At 53.5% G+C, this 19868-nt stretch overlaps 8 protein-coding genes across 8 annotated transcripts; 5 read left to right on the forward strand and 3 right to left on the reverse strand.

Annotated features, from left to right (window-relative positions):
- Positions 1-899: 899 nt before the first annotated feature.
- On the forward strand, positions 900-1220 carry GLOTRDRAFT_132616 (uncharacterized protein; the record flags this gene model as incomplete). Its single annotated transcript, XM_007871509.1, has 1 exon — positions 900-1220. One exon carries the CDS (start codon positions 900-902, stop codon positions 1218-1220), a length of 321 nt encoding a protein of 106 aa, XP_007869700.1.
- Positions 1221-1382: 162 nt separating this feature from the next.
- Positions 1383-1823, reverse strand: GLOTRDRAFT_48095 (uncharacterized protein; the record flags this gene model as incomplete). Its single annotated transcript, XM_007871385.1, has 4 exons — positions 1383-1418; positions 1471-1530; positions 1588-1719; positions 1770-1823. The coding sequence occupies 4 exons, from the start codon at positions 1821-1823 to the stop codon at positions 1383-1385; spliced, it is 282 nt and encodes a 93-aa protein (XP_007869576.1).
- Positions 1824-2384: 561 nt separating this feature from the next.
- Positions 2385-6993, reverse strand: GLOTRDRAFT_140788 (uncharacterized protein; the record flags this gene model as incomplete). Its single annotated transcript, XM_007871510.1, has 4 exons — positions 2385-3731; positions 3786-6082; positions 6144-6893; positions 6948-6993. The coding sequence occupies 4 exons, from the start codon at positions 6991-6993 to the stop codon at positions 2385-2387; spliced, it is 4440 nt and encodes a 1479-aa protein (XP_007869701.1).
- A 484-nt stretch (positions 6994-7477) lies between these two features.
- On the reverse strand, positions 7478-9146 carry GLOTRDRAFT_140789 (uncharacterized protein; the record flags this gene model as incomplete). Its single annotated transcript, XM_007871511.1, has 3 exons — positions 7478-8796; positions 8830-9054; positions 9107-9146. The coding sequence occupies 3 exons, from the start codon at positions 9144-9146 to the stop codon at positions 7478-7480; spliced, it is 1584 nt and encodes a 527-aa protein (XP_007869702.1).
- A 609-nt stretch (positions 9147-9755) lies between these two features.
- On the forward strand, positions 9756-13173 carry GLOTRDRAFT_65399 (MCM-domain-containing protein). Its single transcript, XM_007871512.1, has 8 exons — positions 9756-9994; positions 10049-10178; positions 10226-10914; positions 10975-11792; positions 11842-11957; positions 12006-12099; positions 12151-12426; positions 12482-13173. Exons 1-8 carry the CDS (start codon positions 9766-9768, stop codon positions 13055-13057), a joined length of 2928 nt encoding a protein of 975 aa, XP_007869703.1. The 5' UTR covers positions 9756-9765; the 3' UTR covers positions 13058-13173.
- Positions 13174-13720: 547 nt separating this feature from the next.
- GLOTRDRAFT_19079 (uncharacterized protein) lies at positions 13721-14168 on the forward strand (the record flags this gene model as incomplete). The annotated part of the gene is made up of 3 exons (XM_007871370.1): positions 13721-13793; positions 13841-13978; positions 14068-14168. Coding segments are annotated over 3 exons (312 nt in total), but the record flags the coding sequence as incomplete, so codon positions are not given.
- A 2207-nt stretch (positions 14169-16375) lies between these two features.
- On the forward strand, positions 16376-17803 carry GLOTRDRAFT_140791 (uncharacterized protein; the record flags this gene model as incomplete). The annotated part of the gene is made up of 1 exon (XM_007871513.1): positions 16376-17803. The coding sequence occupies one exon, from the start codon at positions 16376-16378 to the stop codon at positions 17714-17716; it is 1341 nt and encodes a 446-aa protein (XP_007869704.1). The 3' UTR covers positions 17717-17803.
- Positions 17804-18036: 233 nt separating this feature from the next.
- Positions 18037-19511, forward strand: GLOTRDRAFT_132622 (uncharacterized protein; the record flags this gene model as incomplete). The annotated part of the gene is made up of 3 exons (XM_007871514.1): positions 18037-18076; positions 18130-18354; positions 18412-19511. 3 exons carry the CDS (start codon positions 18037-18039, stop codon positions 19509-19511), a joined length of 1365 nt encoding a protein of 454 aa, XP_007869705.1.
- Positions 19512-19868: the final 357 nt, after the last annotated feature.

Genomic DNA, 19868 nt, shown 5'->3' on the forward strand with positions numbered 1-19868 from the left:
CGTCGTAGCCAGAGCTCTGTCACGCAGGCAGTCCACTGTCTCGTGGTGCGGCGACGGGCGAGTCAGCGACAAGGAGCGGGAGATCGGAGCGAGAATGAGAGTGAAAGACGGAGTTGAAGAAGTGGAACGACTTGAACCACGGGTGAAGTCGCTCGAGTTCAATCTCCGCTTGAATTCAGTTCGCGTCAGACACGTCCTGTCCTTGAATTTCTCTAAGTCCCACAAACAGATAGTGGGGACTTGTGTAGCACTCCTTACGCCGTAGTACTACATCTGTTCTGGTTGCTCTAATCAATATTATTAATACCTAAAATACTTCGAGGCCTCAAGTCATCCTGTAGTCCAAAGTACAGCCTTTATATGCAGCGCAAGGTATCATCTCTACCTGAGGTTACGAGCTAATGTCCAGTAAAGCCCAAAGAGGATGTCAACTCGGTATCAGGGCGGTCTTGCTCAGATGTCCCTCGCTAAGTCTCAAGAAGACGCCGCTCTGACCTCAGCGCTGACATCTCAAATGATGGCGCACACATCTCTGGGCAGAAATGCCGAAACAAGGTCACGTCGGGGTCTACCGGGCCTTCCGAAGCAAGGTCGACGCGAGACCTCGGCTGCGACCTCACGAGAACCTTACGACGCATTGGGCGTGTACTGTACGTATGCATGCGTGGATGGTCAAATAAGATGCTGGGTATAGACAATGATACAGGGTGGCGCTGCGGCTTCTAGGCTGGTGTATGTATCGCGCGCGGGTCCGAAGAGTCCGGGTGTCACAAAAGTACAAGATGCAAGATGCAAGATATCAGATGCGGTATGCGGTATGTTAGGTAGCGCAGCGAGTCCGTGATCAGCAGAACATGTACACTGAAGCGAAAGCGACTACTAAAGCTAGGGCGTAAAGCATGGAAGGGGACGCAGTCCGTGGTGCGGCGCTTGTGCTGCTGCTGGAAGAGGGGCTGGTGGAATTGGTGGCGCTGGGGCGGATGGAGGTGCTCATCGACTGGGAAGAGGAAGTGGAAGAGGATCGCGAGCTGGGTATCGTGGACGTCGAGCTGCTGCTAGGGCGGGAGGTCGACACGGTGATGGTCCCGATGGTCGTTGTGGAAGTGATCGAGGGCGGTGAGGCGCTCGATACGGAAGAGGGGACGGGTAAGGAGGAGGTAAGGGAGGCGATTTGGGTGGGCGAGGAGCCGGACATGCCGTCGAGCCTGGAGGGACATTAGCTGAGAATGTGGATACGGAGTGGTGAGAGGTACCGGAAGTTGGGAGAGTACTGGATGTACGGCGTTGAAGAGTTGTCCTCGGTAAGGCTCGTGGACGCAAATCGGACATAGCTAACGTGGGTCAAGATCACATGCCACGAACCGGACGAGCCAAAACACTCACTAGTCATCGCCGTTAGGTCCAACCGCAGGATCCGGCTTGAAATAAAAGTTCATAGAGGTCCTTGGAAGGCACGCAAACATGACTCACAGTAAATTGGAGAGAGTGAGCGGATCCGACATTCACGGGCTCGATCTGCTGGAGCAATTCCTAAGGAAGCGAGGTTAAAGGTGAGAATTACATTGCCACAATGTAAAGGCTGCGTACGTCAGTTCCGGTGTATAGCCCAACCGTACATGCTCCTATGCTGGACAGCAGAGGCTCCTCGCCATTATCCAGCCAGGTAACGGTGCAAGGCTGCCCTCCATGACAGGTCGAACCAGCCGCCGGTGACACGACCTAGTACACCCGATCAGGAACTCAACCAAGCTCTGCGACGTTCAGCTCACATATAAAGCGGCTTTGACAAAGTTTAGTGTGCTCAGCACGATGAACACGACCATATGGTACATGTTGAACATGGAATGTCGGGGCATCGAGCGGCTTGGTTGAGTGAGTTTCTTGGGAAGTGTTGGGGTGAAAAGGAGCGACAGGTCGGAAAGATGAGAAAAGATGAAATCAGCGCAGCAGAAACAGCATGTATCCCCGAAGTGTGAAGGCAGAAGGTACAAGGTAGCATAGTCTCCAGTCTACCATCTCGGCTTTCGCCGACCCGCATCAACGTACTAGTAACTCCGATCGCGCGATGAACTTCAAGTTATCGACTGAGAGCAACTCAGCTGGCATCATGAGGTTGTCGAGCTCTGACCTCGACGGTTGCAGTTCGCAGTTGTTCGTTAAGAATATTTGCTACCGTCCGGTATTGCCAAAGGCGTAGCACGGACAGTTCCGACTTCTGATCAACATGTATACGTAAGTTTATCCAAACCTATACGTCCATGTTGATATTATCCTGGAGCGTCAAGCATCGTGGTGAGTCGTCGATTCTGCTCGATCGTATTCATGAACATATAGTGATAGTAGTAGAAGAAATAGTATTTCATATACACGATGACTCGGGCTGGTCATGTCGTCGATACACCGTGCCATTCCTCTCGTAGTGCAATCGCCCTTGCTGCTTTCGGTTCGGACATTCCTCTGATGTTTACCAGCCCTTTTGCAGCAGCTCGTTCCACGTATCTTTGGAACTTCCCGCCAGCCGGAGGCTGCCTAGGCTTGACCCAAACATTCTTGTTGACGCTAGCCCACCCAACTTCTGGCCTACCGGCGCGACGCTTCTCTTCTAAGAACATCACCAGCGGTCTGTATTCCAAGGGCACTGACGACAGCTTGATGGGTGGTACCGACATTGGAATATCAGACGGCGGTCTGTATCCGAGAGGGAGCTCTGCGAGATCCTCTAGCCCCTCACTCCACACTATGGAATGCTTCGAAGGCGGCGAAGCCACTGAAGACAGAGCCGATGTTGGATGAGATGATGCCGAGTCTTCAGTAGTGACCTGAGTATTCGCTGTACCCTGTGTCAGCTTGTCTTTAGGTGCCTCAAGTTTTTCGGGACCCGTGTTCGCAGTAGCGGCTTGATCGGATCTGTAGGCGGAAGACGAAGGCTCGTCTTCAGGCAACCTTAGACCGCGCCATTTTGCTCCGAGCTCAAACCATTGACCTTTCTTCCCATTCATCTCCGAGCGGGTCACGAAACCAAGTTGGATGGCTCTTGCGATGTACTGCTTAATTGTTTTACCGGCAGCAATCTGAGGGTTCCGCCTGAATACCCTTTCGTTGATCGTGCAACGTCGTACTTGCGGAACACCCATCCGACATCTTTTCTCCAAGTACACGACTAGCACCCTGAATTCCAAGGGCACCGAGGGCAGGCTATTGTGAGGGGTAGTCGTCGAGTTAGAGGACGAAGAGGGCACAGGGGCAGGTCGCAACTCGCCAGGAAGATCTTCGAGATCCACTATACCATCGACCCACACTATCGGCGAAGTCGTCCGGGAACCTGACTTTCCAGACACTGGGGGAGATGACGTCGGATTTCTGCTTGCATCCTGACTGATCCGCTCCACACCTGTCGACATCTCTGTGGGAGTGTTGCATTTCTTGTGTTCTATGGACTGGGTCGAAGCAACGCGATCGAGAAGCGTATCGGCAGAAGACGGATATGGTCCTGAGGAGCCGTGTCTGTCTTGATGAGCCGACTCTGGCTTGGCATATCCTGCTTCGACAGCAGAGGATAACCGTTGAACACTATCTTGGCTAGGAGGCGAGTCGAGAGTTACTGTAGGTGGCACGTTCACTTCCGGAAGATCGGATACAGACCAATGGATACTTTTTGAACTGGATCTGTTCGTAACCTCGCTAGGTTTGTTTCCAGTCGTGGAGTTATTCTCTGCAGAGGCCGATTCCTCCTGTAGGGAAGATATATCAGGCAGTAAAGGATCAGGAGGAATGGAAAATCTTACCCGCCTGTCCTCGTAGATCATCGAAGACGTTGCGGTCTGGTAAGAGTCCGAGGATGCATCACTCAATGCAGTCTCGGACTTCGCTGGGGACCCAGGCATGGTAGGATGGTTCGATTGCGGAAGTGTAGCAGCGTCGCTGTTGTCTTGTGTTCTGCCCGCAGTCGATGAGTTTGTGATATAGTCCTGCTCTAGGCTCGGTGGGATCGATACAGGTGATCTATCTCCCATGGGTGTAACGATTGCCTGGGGAGAGCCAAGGGTCCTGGTGTCTAGGATAGGTCCCGACTCTTGTTCAGTGTCAGTGATGGCGCTTGCCACTTTAGAGAACACCGGTACGCCTGCAGCCTTGCTATTGCAGGCTTTGTCGTCTGTAACCCGCACCCCTGAACTTGGACAGGCCCCGTGAGGGCATGATACCGCGCCGTCTGGGAAGCTCCTCAAGGCTATATACTTTTCCTTGTGTTTATTCTTTTTCGTGCCTTTCTTGTATACGATAATGTCGACGAACCCAGCCTCGCTGCGATCCTTGACGTACCGTCCAAACTGACCGCCGATCTGCTCCCGTATGACGCCGGTCCAGAACGACTTGGTAGCCTCGTCCCAGCTTACTTTCACGATCCCGCTTTCACGCTTGTGCTTCAGATATTCCACCAATGGCAGATACCGTGAATGTATGAATGACTTTTCTATTCTGACAGGCTCTCCGAGGTGAAGGTCGACATCCGGATAGGACCATTGGCCATTTGAATCTGTGGCGTTGAAAGATTCGGACATATTACCCGAGAATATCCCGTGCCATTCACCTCGCAGCGATATGTATTTCTTTCTCTCCTTCACGTGTCGGTTTCCCGGATCAACCTTGAATGAGCGAGCAACAATCCCAACTTGATGGCACTCTTCAATATACAGTTTGAGACGACCGTCAGTTGCAACTCGGCTTCTCATGGCACCTGTCCAGAACTCCTCGGCGATTTGTGGAAAACATATCTCCTGGGCGCCGCTCAGACGCTTCCTCTCCAGATACGCAACTAGGGGCCTGTAGCGGGGCGCGATCGAAGACCAGCTTTTCGTAACACTGCCAGGTTGAGGAGAGGGAGCTCCTCCACCTAGCTCGATTCCTTCACCTTCGTTATGTTCCTGCTTCTCCTTGGAAGTTGTTGCTTTATGCGAAGCCGTAGAGGGCCCATCGCAACTTGGCGTTCTAGCTTCCCCTGATCCACCAACGTTGCTGTTCAGAGAGACTGCCGATTTTATATCTGTAGACAGTGAGAGTGAGTCCGCGGCACGAGTCTGCTCCTCAGTGGATGGGCGGGGAGCAGCAGGATCAATTACTCCGTCAAGGAGCATTGAAGGAGGATGGTTGTCGGAAAGCATGGTAATAGCCACGCGAGGGAAGAAATCGCCCTGACATGGTTCAGGGGACAATCCATGCGCAACAACATTAAAATCTTCAGTATTGGTAACCCCACGACCGAGATATTCTCCTATGACCGGAGATGAAGCTTCATTCTTGAAGGATTCTCGCTCGGGGTTCGGTGTAGTAGGGGCTAGAGTCTTCGTCTTCACAAGCCGCGAAGTCCGAGATAGCATGCATTCGGAAGACGACCCCGTCCTGGATAGCACACCGTGCCAGGGACCTCTCAGTTCTATAGAAGCCTTTGTCCCTTCAGCTGCATTAGAATCTTGTTCTACAGCAATGTCGATGAGCCCCGCTTCAGAGCAGCGTACGACGTAGTTTGCAAATGTTCTACAGACTTCATCTCTGATCGCTCCGTTCCAAAACAATTCTTTGGCTTGCTCCCAGGTCAGTTGCGACGTTCCGCTCATACGTCTCCTGTCCAAAAACTCCACGAAAGGCCTATAGTGCCAGTCTATGGATAAGAGGGTCGGCCCGGCGTTCGCATTGTGCAAGTGATCCAATTGGCTTCCCATCGGTCCTGGTGCCGTCAGCGCGCCGTTATTCTGCCTTCCATTCAAGGCGGTAGTCTCGGGTCCTAGCGCCGCCATTGAGGTAGAAGGCGGAGACGACTCTTGGTACAAAGAAGCAGCTTGTACTTGCGACTCCGACTTGAAAGCAGGGTCGCTTGGCTGAACGTCGTCGTCTCCTTTCAGCATAAGAATAACCGCTTCTTTGTCAAAAGCGTTGGCGGGATGCGATAACGTCTCCACCATCTCGACATCTATCGAGGAAGGGGCGTAGGTGCTTTCTGGCTCCGGGTACTCTGGGCTGCCCTCCACTGTAGTAAGGCTTAACCCATCAGACGATAGAGCATTGACAACATGATCGCGCAGCTTGTCTACAGATATAGCACCGTTTGTTCCGCTGTCCATTGCAATTGCTGGGAAATGGGGACTTACCTGTCTCTTCTACCTCGTCGGTTAACTGGAGCTTTGATGTTTCCTCGTTAACCGGTAGATCTTGAGGACCCATGGTCATTATAGCCTCATTGGATCTCTCAGCCACTACGTCAGGATGCTCGGTGGAAACGCGATCACAGTACGAGTCGGGGCGCCCCGATGCACTGCTGGATTCAAATTCATTAGACGCTTCCGTGCCTTTCGCAGCGTTCAAGGAACCACCGTGTTGTATCGACAATGAATCGGATGTATCCCTACCCAGTACATCACGTTCCCAGTCTATGATTCGGGACGCGACATGTTGGAGAGGCACTCCATGGGCATCTTTCGATATAACCACCACGTCCTGGTGGCGCATGCGAAGGACCGATATGGCATACGCAAAGTGGTGGTTGCTCGATACCAGGATGAGAGTTACAGGCGTAGAACAGTCCATAGGAAACGCCATCATATCCACTAAATTCGTGCGCATGAGTCGGGACGTATCATTAGCTTTCTGGAGGCGTAGGAGAGCGCACCGACCTAACATCATCGTTTCAATCACATTGTTCTCTCCGTCCCGCGGACAATCGACTAGTGACACCCCCGACGTCTGTAGTTCTGACCGTACCTCGACCAGGTGAGCGATGCTTCCTACATCCACGTAGGCTTGGAAAACATTGATAACGCCAAAGCGACGAGCTATGGAGCGTATTCTGCTCACAACCGAGCGACCATCTACCCAGGACGGATCTGCGACACCGAGATTCTCTAACGACTTAGACGGTCAGCATAGGACCTCGCTTGCCCAGAATCGCGACCCACGGAAATCCCAGAAGATCCCTACTCTATCCTTGCGCGTTCTGCTCATCGGACTAGCATGCAAGTCACGTCGGTAGGGCTATCGCCAGTGTTCGGTGTAAGCGCTAAAGATGAATGAGACAAACACGTTGCGGGGCACATGCCCTGAGCTTGTCGCTCGAATTGTGGGTCCCATTGCCTCGATCGGCACGGAAACCGAGATACGCCACAGGAAACTATACATGCAAGCGACTGAATATCTCACGACAGCTGGTAAACTGCGCCAAAGCTTCAGGACGACTGCATGGAGAGTTTCGAGAGTATATACGTAGGAGAGCAAAGGGAACATGTATCGACATATGATAGCTGCAAAAAAGAGCTCGAAAAGGAGCTTGCGAACGCTTACATCACCCAAGCTGAGATCTGAGACCTCCCCGGCTACTGGACGCAGTGACGCGTAGGCAAACCCGTATGCTGATCGCCTAGCATCACCATGTTCACCTAGCCTAACGGTCTGAGCAGTGATTCTTGTTGTGTCCGAACACGAGCAACCGTTAGAAAGTGGCGCCATGGAATCGACTCTGGAGAGAGACGTATCCTGTGCCGACTGCAGTGACGTTGACGATGTTCTCGTTAACCGCGCCGTTCATATACTGCCTGAACTTTCGCGTCCCGGCACGTTCATAGTTGCCCTTCTGCGGCCAAAATTCCGTTGCAAGGGTGACCCATTCAATGCTAGACTTCCCGCTCCGCCGCGCCTGCTCCAGGTACTGTACGAGAGGCCTAAACCTATCGGGTACCGATGCGCCCGGATTCCTTGCAGGTACACGCGTGGCTGTGGATACTGATGCTTGCGGCGCAACAGTCACGGGTCGAATGGGAGGCGTAACGCTAGGAGGCGATATTATCGTTGGTGGGGAAGATGAGAGCTCAGCAGCAGCAGCAGGGCTGCTGCTCGCTCGCACGAACATAGGAACACTGGGCAAGAGCGTCTTCGCAACGTTCGTGGTTGGGAATGATGGAGCTGGCGTCGATGTGGGCACGCTGGCTGGCAGTGAATTGGCAGCTCGAGCCTCCGCCGACGAAGCTTCCATACCACCAGGGGTAGCTGGCCCAGCAGCAGCAGCACCCTCGCTACTTCCGCTTTGAGTGCTACCCGCCACTTCCGCGCGAACACCGGCTGGACTAACGGGATGCTCAGGGGACAACACTACGGAGGACGTCATGATGATGGGTGACTGGGTTGCCGGGGACAGAGTGGGACTCGTAATGACGGACGACGCAGACGTTGAAGACGAAGACAAGGAGTTTTCGCTGGCGGCCGTATCTGAGCTAGCAGGCGAAGGTGGCCTGCACCCCGGTAGAAGGTGTCCATACAGCGTCCACGGCAAGATGGAATGACGAAGGCCTTGCATACCATCACTATCAGTATGCGGAGAGCCTGGGCCCGCGGTATGCTTTGCCATAGATGCTTTTTCCACCGGGTTGGCAGTTGGTACTTGCTTCAGTGACTCTTCTAATGCCTCAGGGACGCCCCGGTCAAATTTGCTCTCGACCACCGGCGGATCCGACCCCTCATCGAGATCGGCAAGAGTCCGGTATTGGCGAGCCCATAGCACAGAAGGTGCACTTGTAGCCCTAGCCAGTACGTCGCTGTCCCAGTCGAGAAGCTGGGACGCAACGCACTTGATAGATGCACTAGCGCACTTCGGTGCAATGAGAACGACATCATATCCCCGGTTCCGGAGCGTAGACAACGCGTAAGCGAAATCGCCATCTCCTGATATTAGAATGATTGTCGCAGGCGCGGGATGGTCAATTGCGAACGCGAGCATGTCGACTGCGGGAAGAGCATGGGTGCTCGTCAAGCCATCTATCATTGATCAGTATGGACATCAAGACTCACCAATGATCATCTTATCGGCTACATCCTTCCGCCCGTTGTGCGGGCAATCCACCAACGACACCCCGGACGTCTGTAGGTTGGATCGGAGGTTGCCCTTTGACGACACCAACTCGGCCAAGTCGACATACGCCCTAAAGGCGGTCACCGTGCCATACGAGTGGGCTACTGCGCGGATATTGCCCGCCAGGACGTTCCCGGAAATACTTGATGGCGCACGCACATTCTCTATGTCGATACCGTCAGATAGCCATCTGCCATAGATCAAGACGTGACATACCATAATCCCAAAAGATAGCGACGCGTTCTCCAGAAGCCATGGCAAAACGTCCTGAGGGAAGGGTGAATCTTCCACAGGAAGCGCTGGTAGACCATATATATAGTCTCAGCACGAGCTGTACGCATGCCGTGAATCCTGGCCGGAAACAGCACTTCGATGTATGCTATGCTAACAGACAGGGTTATGGGAGAATGTTATTATGGCCGACATCTGCGTTCTCGCTGTGCTGTAGCCCAGTCCTCGTGCATCTGGACCAAGCACAGGGGGTCCATTTGAGCCATGCCCACTGTGCCAATACCGTGCAAACACGCGCCCTATTGAAACTGAGAGGCACGAGACGGTACTAGTTTGATGGACCCGCTCGGCGTGCCCATTTGGAAGATATAGACGGTGGTAGAACTCGAGTAGTTCGAAAGGAATCCAGGGGTCCTTAAGTGATCATGAGTGCCAGACGGTGCGTGAGTCCAAGCCGCTGGACAAAATATGGAATTGAAAATAGATATACAGCATATCATTCATTATACGTTGAATTATCGGTTAAGTAAGGTGCTATTTGGTATTATTTGGCCTAAAGGAAAAGCGCGTCAATTAACGCGTCGCGACGCGTCTGACCACTTCATTTGCTACCCGTCCGCACGTCCACAATGTCGTCCCCACCGATGGAGTTTCCAACGTCCGAGCTCGACGATGTGAATATGGATGATAGCACGACGCTGAACAACACAGCCGAACAATCCATGGCAGACGCGCCGAACGCTCAATCTCTTTTCTTACCTGGCACGCCGTCCATTGCCGGGACACCAGCACGTTCACAAGGCGGAGGATCAGCGGTGGCGGCGCGGCGAGCATTGGGAATGAGTACACCGAAGAGGACGCCTCTTTTTGCTGGTGAGTACACCAGTTTTGGCAGTGTAGCCCGTCGCCCTGACCCGTCGTTCTCAGCCGGAGGCAGTTCATCACCTTTACCGTTCCCTAGCTCAACTCCAGCGAAGAGAACACCGAATAGAAAGAGCAACCTTACTGCGAATAGCCCCAGATCTGCCATTGATTCTGAACCACTGGATTTCCCCACGTACGTCCCGCTGTTTCCGCACTTTGCTTCACCTCATGGGTTATTAGGAGCCCGACTGTACTTGCCACTCCGCCGCGAAACCGTCGAGGTGATATCCATTCTACCCTTGCTGTAACACCTTCAAGTAGGCGCCATGTTGCAACGACGAAACGAGGCGCAGGCGACAACCTGAACTCAGACGGTACTCGATTATCCATGCCTACCTCCTCTGCACCCCAGCTCTCTGCTGTTCCACTTCCATCCGATGAACCAGATGAGATCCGAGCGATATGGGGCACGACAGTTAACCTCGGGGAGACCATGAAGCTGTTCCGCGACTTTCTGCAAGGGTTCAAACCCAAGTATCGCATCGCACACGACCGGGAGAACGGGCTGCGCACCAAACCCCTGGCCTCTCCTGATGAGGGCGAGATTCTGCTCTACGAGGTGTATCTGCGTAGGATGCGGCAGACAGGAGAGACGAACCTGAACTTGGACATGGTCAACCTGCTGGCGTATCCGCCCTCGAAAAAGTTGCATTCTCAACTAACGAAATACCCGCAGGAAGTTATCCCGGCGATGGATCAGGTGCTCAAAGATCTGATGCTGGAGGTAGCAGCTATTGACGTGGAAACGGGCGCCGAAGGTATGGTAGGCGAAGAAGGTGAGGCTGAGATCGCCGACATCATGGCGAAGATATACAAAGTGAGGCCATTTGGCTTGCCTGCCGTCAATATGCGCGACCTTAACCCCAGCGGTACGTCCACAGCCTTATAAGAATAATGTTCCATTATTGATCTCACATCTTACAATATAGACACGGACAAGCTGGTATGCATCAAAGGCCTTGTCATCCGCGCTACGCCCGTGATTCCCGACATGAAAGTCGCGTTCTTCCGCTGCCTCACCTGCTCGCACACCGTCCAGGTCGAGATCGACCGGGGCAAGATCGACGAGCCCGCGCGATGTCCACGCGAAGTCTGCGGCTCCGTCGGCACCATGTCCCTCGTGCACAACCGGTGCGAGTTCGCGGACAGGCAGGTCATCCGGCTGCAGGAGACACCCGATGCTGTCCCTGACGGGCAGACTCCTCACACCGTGTCCTTGAGCGTCTACGATGAACTCGTGGACGTATCGAAACCTGGCGATCGACTAGTTGTCAATGGTATATTCCGGAGCGTGCCCGTGCGGGTTAACGCGAGGACGCGAACTATCAAGAGTCTGTTTAAGACGTACATCGACGTGGTTCATATCAGGATCGGGAGTGAGGGCCGTCTTGGCGTAGACAAGTCCACTCGTTCCGCTATTACCGACCGTATTCCCGGTATCGGGGGTGTGGGTGGTGGAGAAGAGGAGGAGGAAGACGGCGGAACCGAGAAAATGAGGAAAGCAGAGCTAGAGGATAAGCTCAGACAACTCAGCCAGCGGCCAGATATTTATGATTATCTGGCACGATCTCTGGCACCGTCGATCTGGGCTATGGACGATGTGAAGAAGGGTATCTTGCTGATGCTGTTCGGCGGAACTAATAAGAGCATTGCACGGGGCGGAGGTGGTGGCGGCCCGAGGTATCGAGGAGATATCAACGTCTTGCTCGTTGGCGACCCGGGTACGAGTAAGTCGCAGATACTGCATGTAAGTCATCAGCTCCCCAAGTATGCCCCCGTCTAACAAGTGGGCATAGTACGTGCACGAAATCGCTCCTCGAGGAGTCTACACTTCTGGCAAGGGATCGTCGGCTGTCGGTCTAACAGCCTACGTGACTCGCGACCCAGACTCCAAGCAGCTTGTGTTGGAGAGGTACGACCGTAATGATGCGTAGTTTGCTCATGCTCATACCTCGGTTAGCGGTGCACTTGTCTTGAGTGATGGCGGTGTTTGTTGCATCGATGAATTCGACAAGATGTCGGACGCTACGCGCAGTGTCCTACATGAAGTCATGGTCAGTCATACCTAATGTGACCACGTCCGTCATGCCTGAAGTCGCTTCTAGGAACAACAAACTGTGTCCGTAGCCAAAGCGGGAATTATCACGACTTTGAACGCTCGAACATCCATACTGGCGGCCGCGAACCCAGTTGGTTCCAAGTATGACGACAAGTTACCAATCACACGGAATATCGACTTGCCGCCCACTTTAATATCACGGTTCGACTTACTGTACCTGGTCTTGGATAAGGTCGATGAAGCGACCGACCGGAAGCTTGCTCAGCATCTGGTCGCACTATACCTGGAAGACAGACCAGAAACTGGAGGGCAGGATATCCTCGTAAGTTCAAATGTCATGGCGGTGCCGCACATTGCTCATTCATGTACCATTGCAGCCCTTGGACCAACTGTCTGCGTATATTACGTATGCTCGATCCCGTATACAGCCAGTCATTACAGAAGACGCGTCGCGCGAGTTGGTACGTTCATACGTCGAAATGCGCAAAGCAGGCGAAGACCCCCGCTCCAGCGAGAAGCGAATCACTGCGACGACGCGACAACTCGAGAGCATGATTCGCCTGTCGGAGGCTCACGCACGCATGCGTTTCTCCTCGTTTGTGGAGCTGGAAGACGTGAAGGAGGCATACCGCTTGATGCGCGAGGCCCTGCGGACGTCTGCCATGGACCCGAGAACAGGCAAGATCGACTTGAGCCTTATTGACACCGGGATAGGTCAGCAACAAAGAAGGGTAAGGGGCGACATGAGGAAGGAGATCTTGAACCTGTTGGAAGGTGGTAACACGCGAGGCATTAAGTGGTCAGATGCTGTGAAGAGACTCGAGAGTCAAAGCAGCATCCGGGTCGACACACAAGAGTTTACCGCAGTGATACAGGAACTGGAGCGGGAGGGCATGGTCAAGGTAGTGGGAGAGCGGGACCGCAGAGTACTCAGGCGAATAGAAGGAGCGTAATGTGGTATATTGTCTGTGACCTAATGCAGGTGCCCTCGGTCTTGTCATGTACTCATCGATGCTGTATAACAATGTGGTCCGTTTGATACTCCGGAACTCGTCTCCTCTTCATGCTCTAGGACGTGTAAGACGGCACAATTGCCGGTCGCAATAGACCAGGATTGCAACAGCTCGCCAACAAGGCGGCGATTTGACCTGGTGCGTACACGTCAATCAAGTTCGCGTGTCGAAGCTCTATGCCGGCATCCTGTGGTCAAAACGCGGTGCCCTCGAGGCCTATCTAGGTTCCTAATCGCGAAGGACCCTCCTCCATCGACGGATTTATCGAGTGAACTACGGCTCCGGGGGATAGACACGAGCCTTTGTCAGGAATAGGAGCCGAATGGATTCACGACTCGGAGCGATGCAAGTATGAGTGAAGTAGATCAACTGACAGTACGACTCCAGTAGGAAGAGTGTTTGATCCGAGCTGAAAGGCGGCACATATGCCTTATCTACCAGCCCCATCGATCGTCCCATGTATAGAGATTTCATTTCGCCGTCGAAGGAAACTTTGAGGGCGGAACTGACAGGCGTTACCTGCTCGTGCCGCGAAGCCTCAGAACGTGCTATATAAGACCGAGCCTCATCCTAGCCCTAACGTCCTGCTGTATTCATGTCGTTATGGCAGGCGCAGACCTTGTATCCATATTCTGGGACTACGGTTCGTCAACGTTGTGCTGGTCGGTTGACATGCGTTCAAGTGAATGCCCTCAGAGAATTGTCGTCCGCCGTCTGGCATAGCGGGCAACGTTCTAGTGGACAAGATCCGAACGATTGCCCATCAATACGGCCGTGTCACTGCGTTCAAGGCCTATTTCGACCTGGCGGAGGCTGTGTCGTCCAAATCACCCAATATTCGCTCAGAGCTGCAAGCCTCGGGTGTGTCGCTGAATGACTGCCCGCATGATGGAAGAAAGGATGTCGCCGATAAGATGATCATAGGTGCGCACTGAATGACATTGCCCTAGCCAGGCTATTGAATGTGGACGTAGTGGATATGCTCGCTTTCGCGATTGACCATCCGGCGCCCGCGACAGTCATTTTAATATCTGGAGACCGCGACTTCGCATATGCTCTCTCCGTTCTGCGTCTTCGGACGTACAGGGTGGTGGTGATTACACCCCGAGCTTCAAGCGCCTCCATAAAGTACTCGGCGTCCGAGATCCTCGACTGGGATCGAGACATTGTACCGGAGTGTTCAACCGTACCCCCCACCACCTGGAGGAGACATTCTGATTCCCAGTCGAGCACAGGCAGCGATGACAGTCTTGCCGCGAAAGGCAGGGGATTTCCTCTCTCACCTATGGATAAGATCTGGCAGGAGTACAGGAGCATTGCTACATCGTCCGCAATTGAGGGCTTTGGCAGTCAAATGCGTGCTGATTCAAGCCAGGAGTCATTCGATTCAATTAGTACAGAACCCACATCCCAATCGTCGTCTTCCTCGGACTCTTCGGGTTTCTTTACGAAACTTCGAGCTTTGTCTCCGCCTCCGAAGTCAAGCCTCAAGGCCCCTGTCCTGCGCAGGGATGCTGTACCATTCAGACCCGCGCCATCAGTCCCACCTTCATCCTCGTACCACCAAGAGCGACGAGACGGGACTCTAGGACATGCCACTACGCTGGCACCAGAAACCGCATACGTGCGAGCTATTTCCTCGCCAGTCAACATCAAGTCGCCGTCTTGGACACCGATCAGCTTTGTCCGGGAGGGCGGTGCGGCGGAGAAGACACCCGGCTCCAGCTACGCAGCAGTAGCTGGGGCCGGAAAGCCTCCTGGCCAAGATACGGAGACTCCAAAGGTCTCCAAGACGGCTAGTTGGATACCTGCGAGCTCTGGGAAAGTGCCGCCCCAGTTCAAGCAACTCGTCGAAGTCCTAGAGAAAGCTCGGCAGGAGGGACAGCCAAAGCAGGTCTGGTCAATCGTTGCGGCAGGCATCCAGAACCGCAAAGAAGTGTACGAGAAAGCCGGAGCGTCGAGCTTTAGGGAGTTCGCTGAGCTTGCGGAGAAGGCTGGCGTCGTGAAATTGGGTGGTGATCCCGGGGACTGTCCCTGGATCCGTCTACGTCCGGAGTGGCACAACAAAGTGCGCGTTCGCAATTGACCAGAGGAATAGAGCAATCATCAGTATCATAAGCCTGTAGGGTACTGTTACCCGTTACAGTCGTTTCTTCGGGGAGGGGCGACGACCTTGTATTGAACCGTCGCCCCGACATGGATAGACTGTCGGATTACAGCGCACTACTCCGTCCGGTCCGAATTGAGGCGGTAATAACGCGAGCGGAGGTATATGGCGCGTTCTCGTGAATGAAGGTAGAGAGTTCTGAGTTACAAGAGAATTATACGAGAGTCACGAGCCGAGGATATATAGGTTAATTTATTATCAGTTCTTGATTTTTAGATACTTATAAGAATTATATTACGATTTAAAGAAGAAATTCAAATCATAATCATTTCCAGCCACTGGGCTCCCCTTTGATTGTGTTGACCCTCGCTGACTTATGTTGCGATTGGGTACCGTGCGGGCGTGAACCAGCACCTCTGGTGCAGCCTGCTACTACGACTTTCGCGTCTTCGCGTTCTCTGCGGCGGGCCCAAACGTCTGTGCCTATTTCAACTGTACTCGAGGAATAAGATGAGCAGACGGATGGGCAGAGCCGCCATGTTTACATGTATGGACGAAACGTGCTGAGGTTGTGGGCATACACTCTCGTAGGTCCGCTCAGTGACAGTAAGTCGACTGTTCTCGTGTCGTGTGCCTCGTTGCCTCGAGCAAGACACGGCAAGCCGCAGTAGCCAACCCTCCTCTATACCAGCTTGCGCTCCTCGTAACATCATATAACCTCAACAAGTCGGAATGAGGCGCTACCTTCGGAGTACTTTCAGTGATGGGCTTAGGTGCTCACGTCGCCGTATTCTGGGATTACAGTGAGTTCGTTGAATACCTACCGCATACATGAATATGTGGTAATTATTCGCCATGGCCTTGTCAAGCTAATGTTTCTTCTGCCGGCGCTGACGGCGTACGGGTGGTTCGCAACATCGCAGCAATAGCTCGTCGATTCGGCTCCGTCACATCGTTCAAAGCCTATGCCGACTTATCCGAATCATTGCACGCCGAAGCAATGAACTCTCGCGATAACCTGCAATTCACTGGCGTTTCCCTTGTCGATTGCCCCGGTCTCGCAAGGGGCAACCGCGGAAACAACATGATCATAGGTAAGTCCTCGGGATTGTCAGAAGACCGATAACAAATGCTTTATTCCTGTAGCCGACATGTTTGCCTATGTCTTTGATAACTTGGGACCAATCACCATTGTTGTCGTATCAGGCGACCCGTACATATCTTACGCTCTCTCTATTCTACGGCTTCGAGGACACCAAGTCGTGGTCATAGCGCCGAAAGGGTGTGGCATGCCCGTCGAGCAAACTGTTGATATGTTCATGGATTGGGAAAGCGACATATTGGCCAAGAGTCAAAAACTATCAAACAACCCATTGCACCGTACCTCCTCGGCTCTGCCAGGCCGTAATGGGGATGCAACCTTGTCTCTGGGGTCCAAGGTGCGAATCAAGCCGCCTGAGAACGAATGGGATGGTTCATGGATCCTCCGGCTGTCTTTGTTTCCCTGGGTCGTTTGTGAAGTGAAGACTTCGGATGGAACACCGAATCCTGGTCCTTCATCTGTGTCTGCAGAAGGCCACTCCAGTCCTACCGTTAATTCTGACGGTGAATCAGCTAGACCCGACCCTCCCAGCCCCGCTTTTATGCATTCGGAACTCTCATCACCGCGTTCGGTTGCCAGTATCATCTCGCAACCACAATCGCAACGATCCTTACCTTCCCCTGTCGATCATCCCCAGGAAGATGTATCTCCCATTCCTCTGGAGGACATCGCCTCTGTAGATCACGGCTCCCCGGACTCCTCCATTTGCAGCTCCCAGGGCACACCCGTACCACCGGACTATCCGCTTCCTTCGACGCTTTCTGATCCGTCAAAGCCTTCGGTGGCGCTGCAGTCATCCTTCCCTGCAGTGTTGCCGAAGCCGTCCATCCCTCCTCAGCCATCCTTTCCGACTCCACCGACATCGAATGCTGCTGGAACAACTTCACCAGCTAGTTCGACACCGACGCCGACGGTCAAGGCCGCGCAACAATTTTCTATCGTGTCAGGGCAGCAGACGCAGCCTAGCTCCCTGTCGACCCTCCCCACCATAGTAACGCGGCCATCACCTGAGGCCATATCACCAAAGGCTGTCGTAGCTTCTCTGGCAGCCAGTGCCAGCCCAAAGGTCTCGAACCCCACTCCCGCGAAGCCATCTTCTCCTGCTCCTGCACGTACCGCCCAACCCGTCAACAACACAGAGCCTGTGATGCAGGAGCAATTCAAGCCGTTAGCAAGGCATCTTGAAGCAGCTCGGCGGCGGGGAAACGGATTCGTCTCATACACGCAAGCGGAATCGAGCGTCTGGACTGACCAGGCCGTCAAGGACGCAGCAGGCGCTCGGACCTTTGACTCCTATATCCAGATGGCGGTTCAGTCTGGAGTGGTTTCGGTTATCGGCAGTGCGAAGTATCTGGCCTTACAGAAGGCGTGGCACGGGAAAGTACCTTAGGGCCTCACATATGTCGTGGCAGACTTTTTGGTCTCTTCTCTATTGCATTTCTTCATCTTGCGTCCCTTCAGCGCCGTCGAGATACGCCTAGTAAGTCGCTTCGTGATGAAGAATACCTCCACGTCCGAATCTATTTTGAGAGAGCACGCATGTTACTGGGGTCTGGCTTGTATGGTAAGTCATGACCCATTCTCCGGCGCTAGAAGGGATCCTCGGCTTTTACGTACCGTCGTATAAAGCGCATGGGTATTAAGAACATGTGGCCTTTGCCTCGTTCGCTAGCTCGTTCTGCTGAACCGCGCTGCAGGCGAGTCGTGACCATGGACGATACCGGGCGAGTGGCAATATTTTGGGGCTTCGGTAGGCTTTCAACCGATTTCCACCTTAATTGCGATGATATGAATCGAAACCAGAGGCATGTCGACCGCCATTCTTGGTCGATGGCGTTGAGCTGGTGGAGAAGATCCAACGCATCGCGCATACTTTCGGAGAGGTCACCTTGTTCAAGACCTACGTCGACTTGGCCAAGCTAGCAAGCAGTCGAGCTCCTTTGCGTTCCGAATTGCATGCATGCGGTGTATCAGTTGTCGACTGTCCTCGTACCAACCGGAAGGATGTGACGGATAAGATGATTGCAGGTGAGCGTGCCCAATACAGCTGTGCTCAACATGATGTGACGGATTCATTCTGGACAGTGGATATGATGGTCTTTGCCATGGACAATCCAGCACCTTCGACGCTGGTTCTGCTGTCGGGCGATGCAGACTTTGCATATCCAGTGTCGATTTTGCGTTTAAGGAAGTATCACGTGGTGGTTATTGCACCGTCCGCGACGGACAATAGCACTTCCATCAAGTATCGCGCATCCATCAGGCTAGGATGGGAGCGCGACGTACTGGATAAAAGTGTTACGTCGGTGTCGGTGGGACATGGCCTGGACATCGCAATTCTTCCGACGGCAAAGAGAGAGTTAGACGAGGATGGTAATCGTCCCTCGAAACGAGCTCGAGTCTTGGGTGGCTCCTGTAATCCTCACATTCCGGCATCGCCTGAGGTCGGCCTAACGACAGCAGTCCCGAGACACCTGCAACCTCCGATGCATACCGCGTCGACTAGCATGTCTTCAATGCTACGAGCTGACACTGTTGCGTCCGGTGCCCGTGCTGAGCAAGAAGGTGACGGCGGTTCCAGCGTCGCAGCTGAATTGTCGTTGGAGTCAATGACTCTAATTTCTATCGCCCAAGGTCCGGCCATTCCAGTAGACGATAACGAGGTCTCCCTCCCGGTGGAGACTGCTCACAGCGACGAAGTATGCCGAGGCAGCGTAGCCGAGAGAGCAGAGGGCGAACTGCTAAGCGGGACCTCTTTACCGGATGCGAAACAGGAAGATTCCATCGAGCCCGGTGGCCCTGCCGACGATCAACCAGAAGGGTCCACGCACCATACTTCAACCAAGGAAGCGAGGGAAGTCCCTGCCCAGTTTCACAGACTCGTCGAATTGTTGGAGAGAGCCAGAATGAATGGCGATTCAGCGCAGGGGTGGTCCATACTCGGGCGCGGTTTCGCGAAGGACCCCATAGCTAGTAAAGCTGCCCTGCAGTCTGCCGGCGTTCCTAAATTCAGGAAGTACGTGCACCTCGCGGAGAAAGCAGGCATAGTCAAAGTTATGCGCACCGATGCGCACGAGCCATCGGTTTGCCTAGCTCCAGAATGGCATGGGAAGGTCGTCATAGAGCAAGATCCGGAGGAAGTACAGAGAGCAGATTTCTTGCGTCTCTTGGAAGACTTTCTGTGACGAGCCAGCCCCTCAGTCTGTACATCCTATGTGATGAATTGCAAGCTGTACTGATTCAGCTGCGTAGCATTAGATTGTAGGATAATCTGGGTCTTACGCGAGATAATGAGGGTGAAAGGAATGAATGTAAATTTATCCATCTGCAGGTTACGATGTAGTGGATTACTCTATGAATCAAGTCAAGCGTAGGAGATCAATTAGCGCCCGAGAAGATAGCAGCTCTTCAATAAGTGAGTCCCCGCACGACCGTGGTGCTATGAACCTCTATCTTCCTCGATTGGGCGGCCATCGGGAACGACATCCTTAAATATCCACTCGGAAGTACACCTCTGTCTATCCCAGAGGGACCCATCGAAA

Source organism: Gloeophyllum trabeum (genome assembly GCF_000344685.1).
Source record: "Gloeophyllum trabeum ATCC 11539 unplaced genomic scaffold GLOTRscaffold_00014, whole genome shotgun sequence".
NCBI classification, from domain to species: Eukaryota; Fungi; Basidiomycota; class Agaricomycetes; order Gloeophyllales; family Gloeophyllaceae; genus Gloeophyllum; species Gloeophyllum trabeum.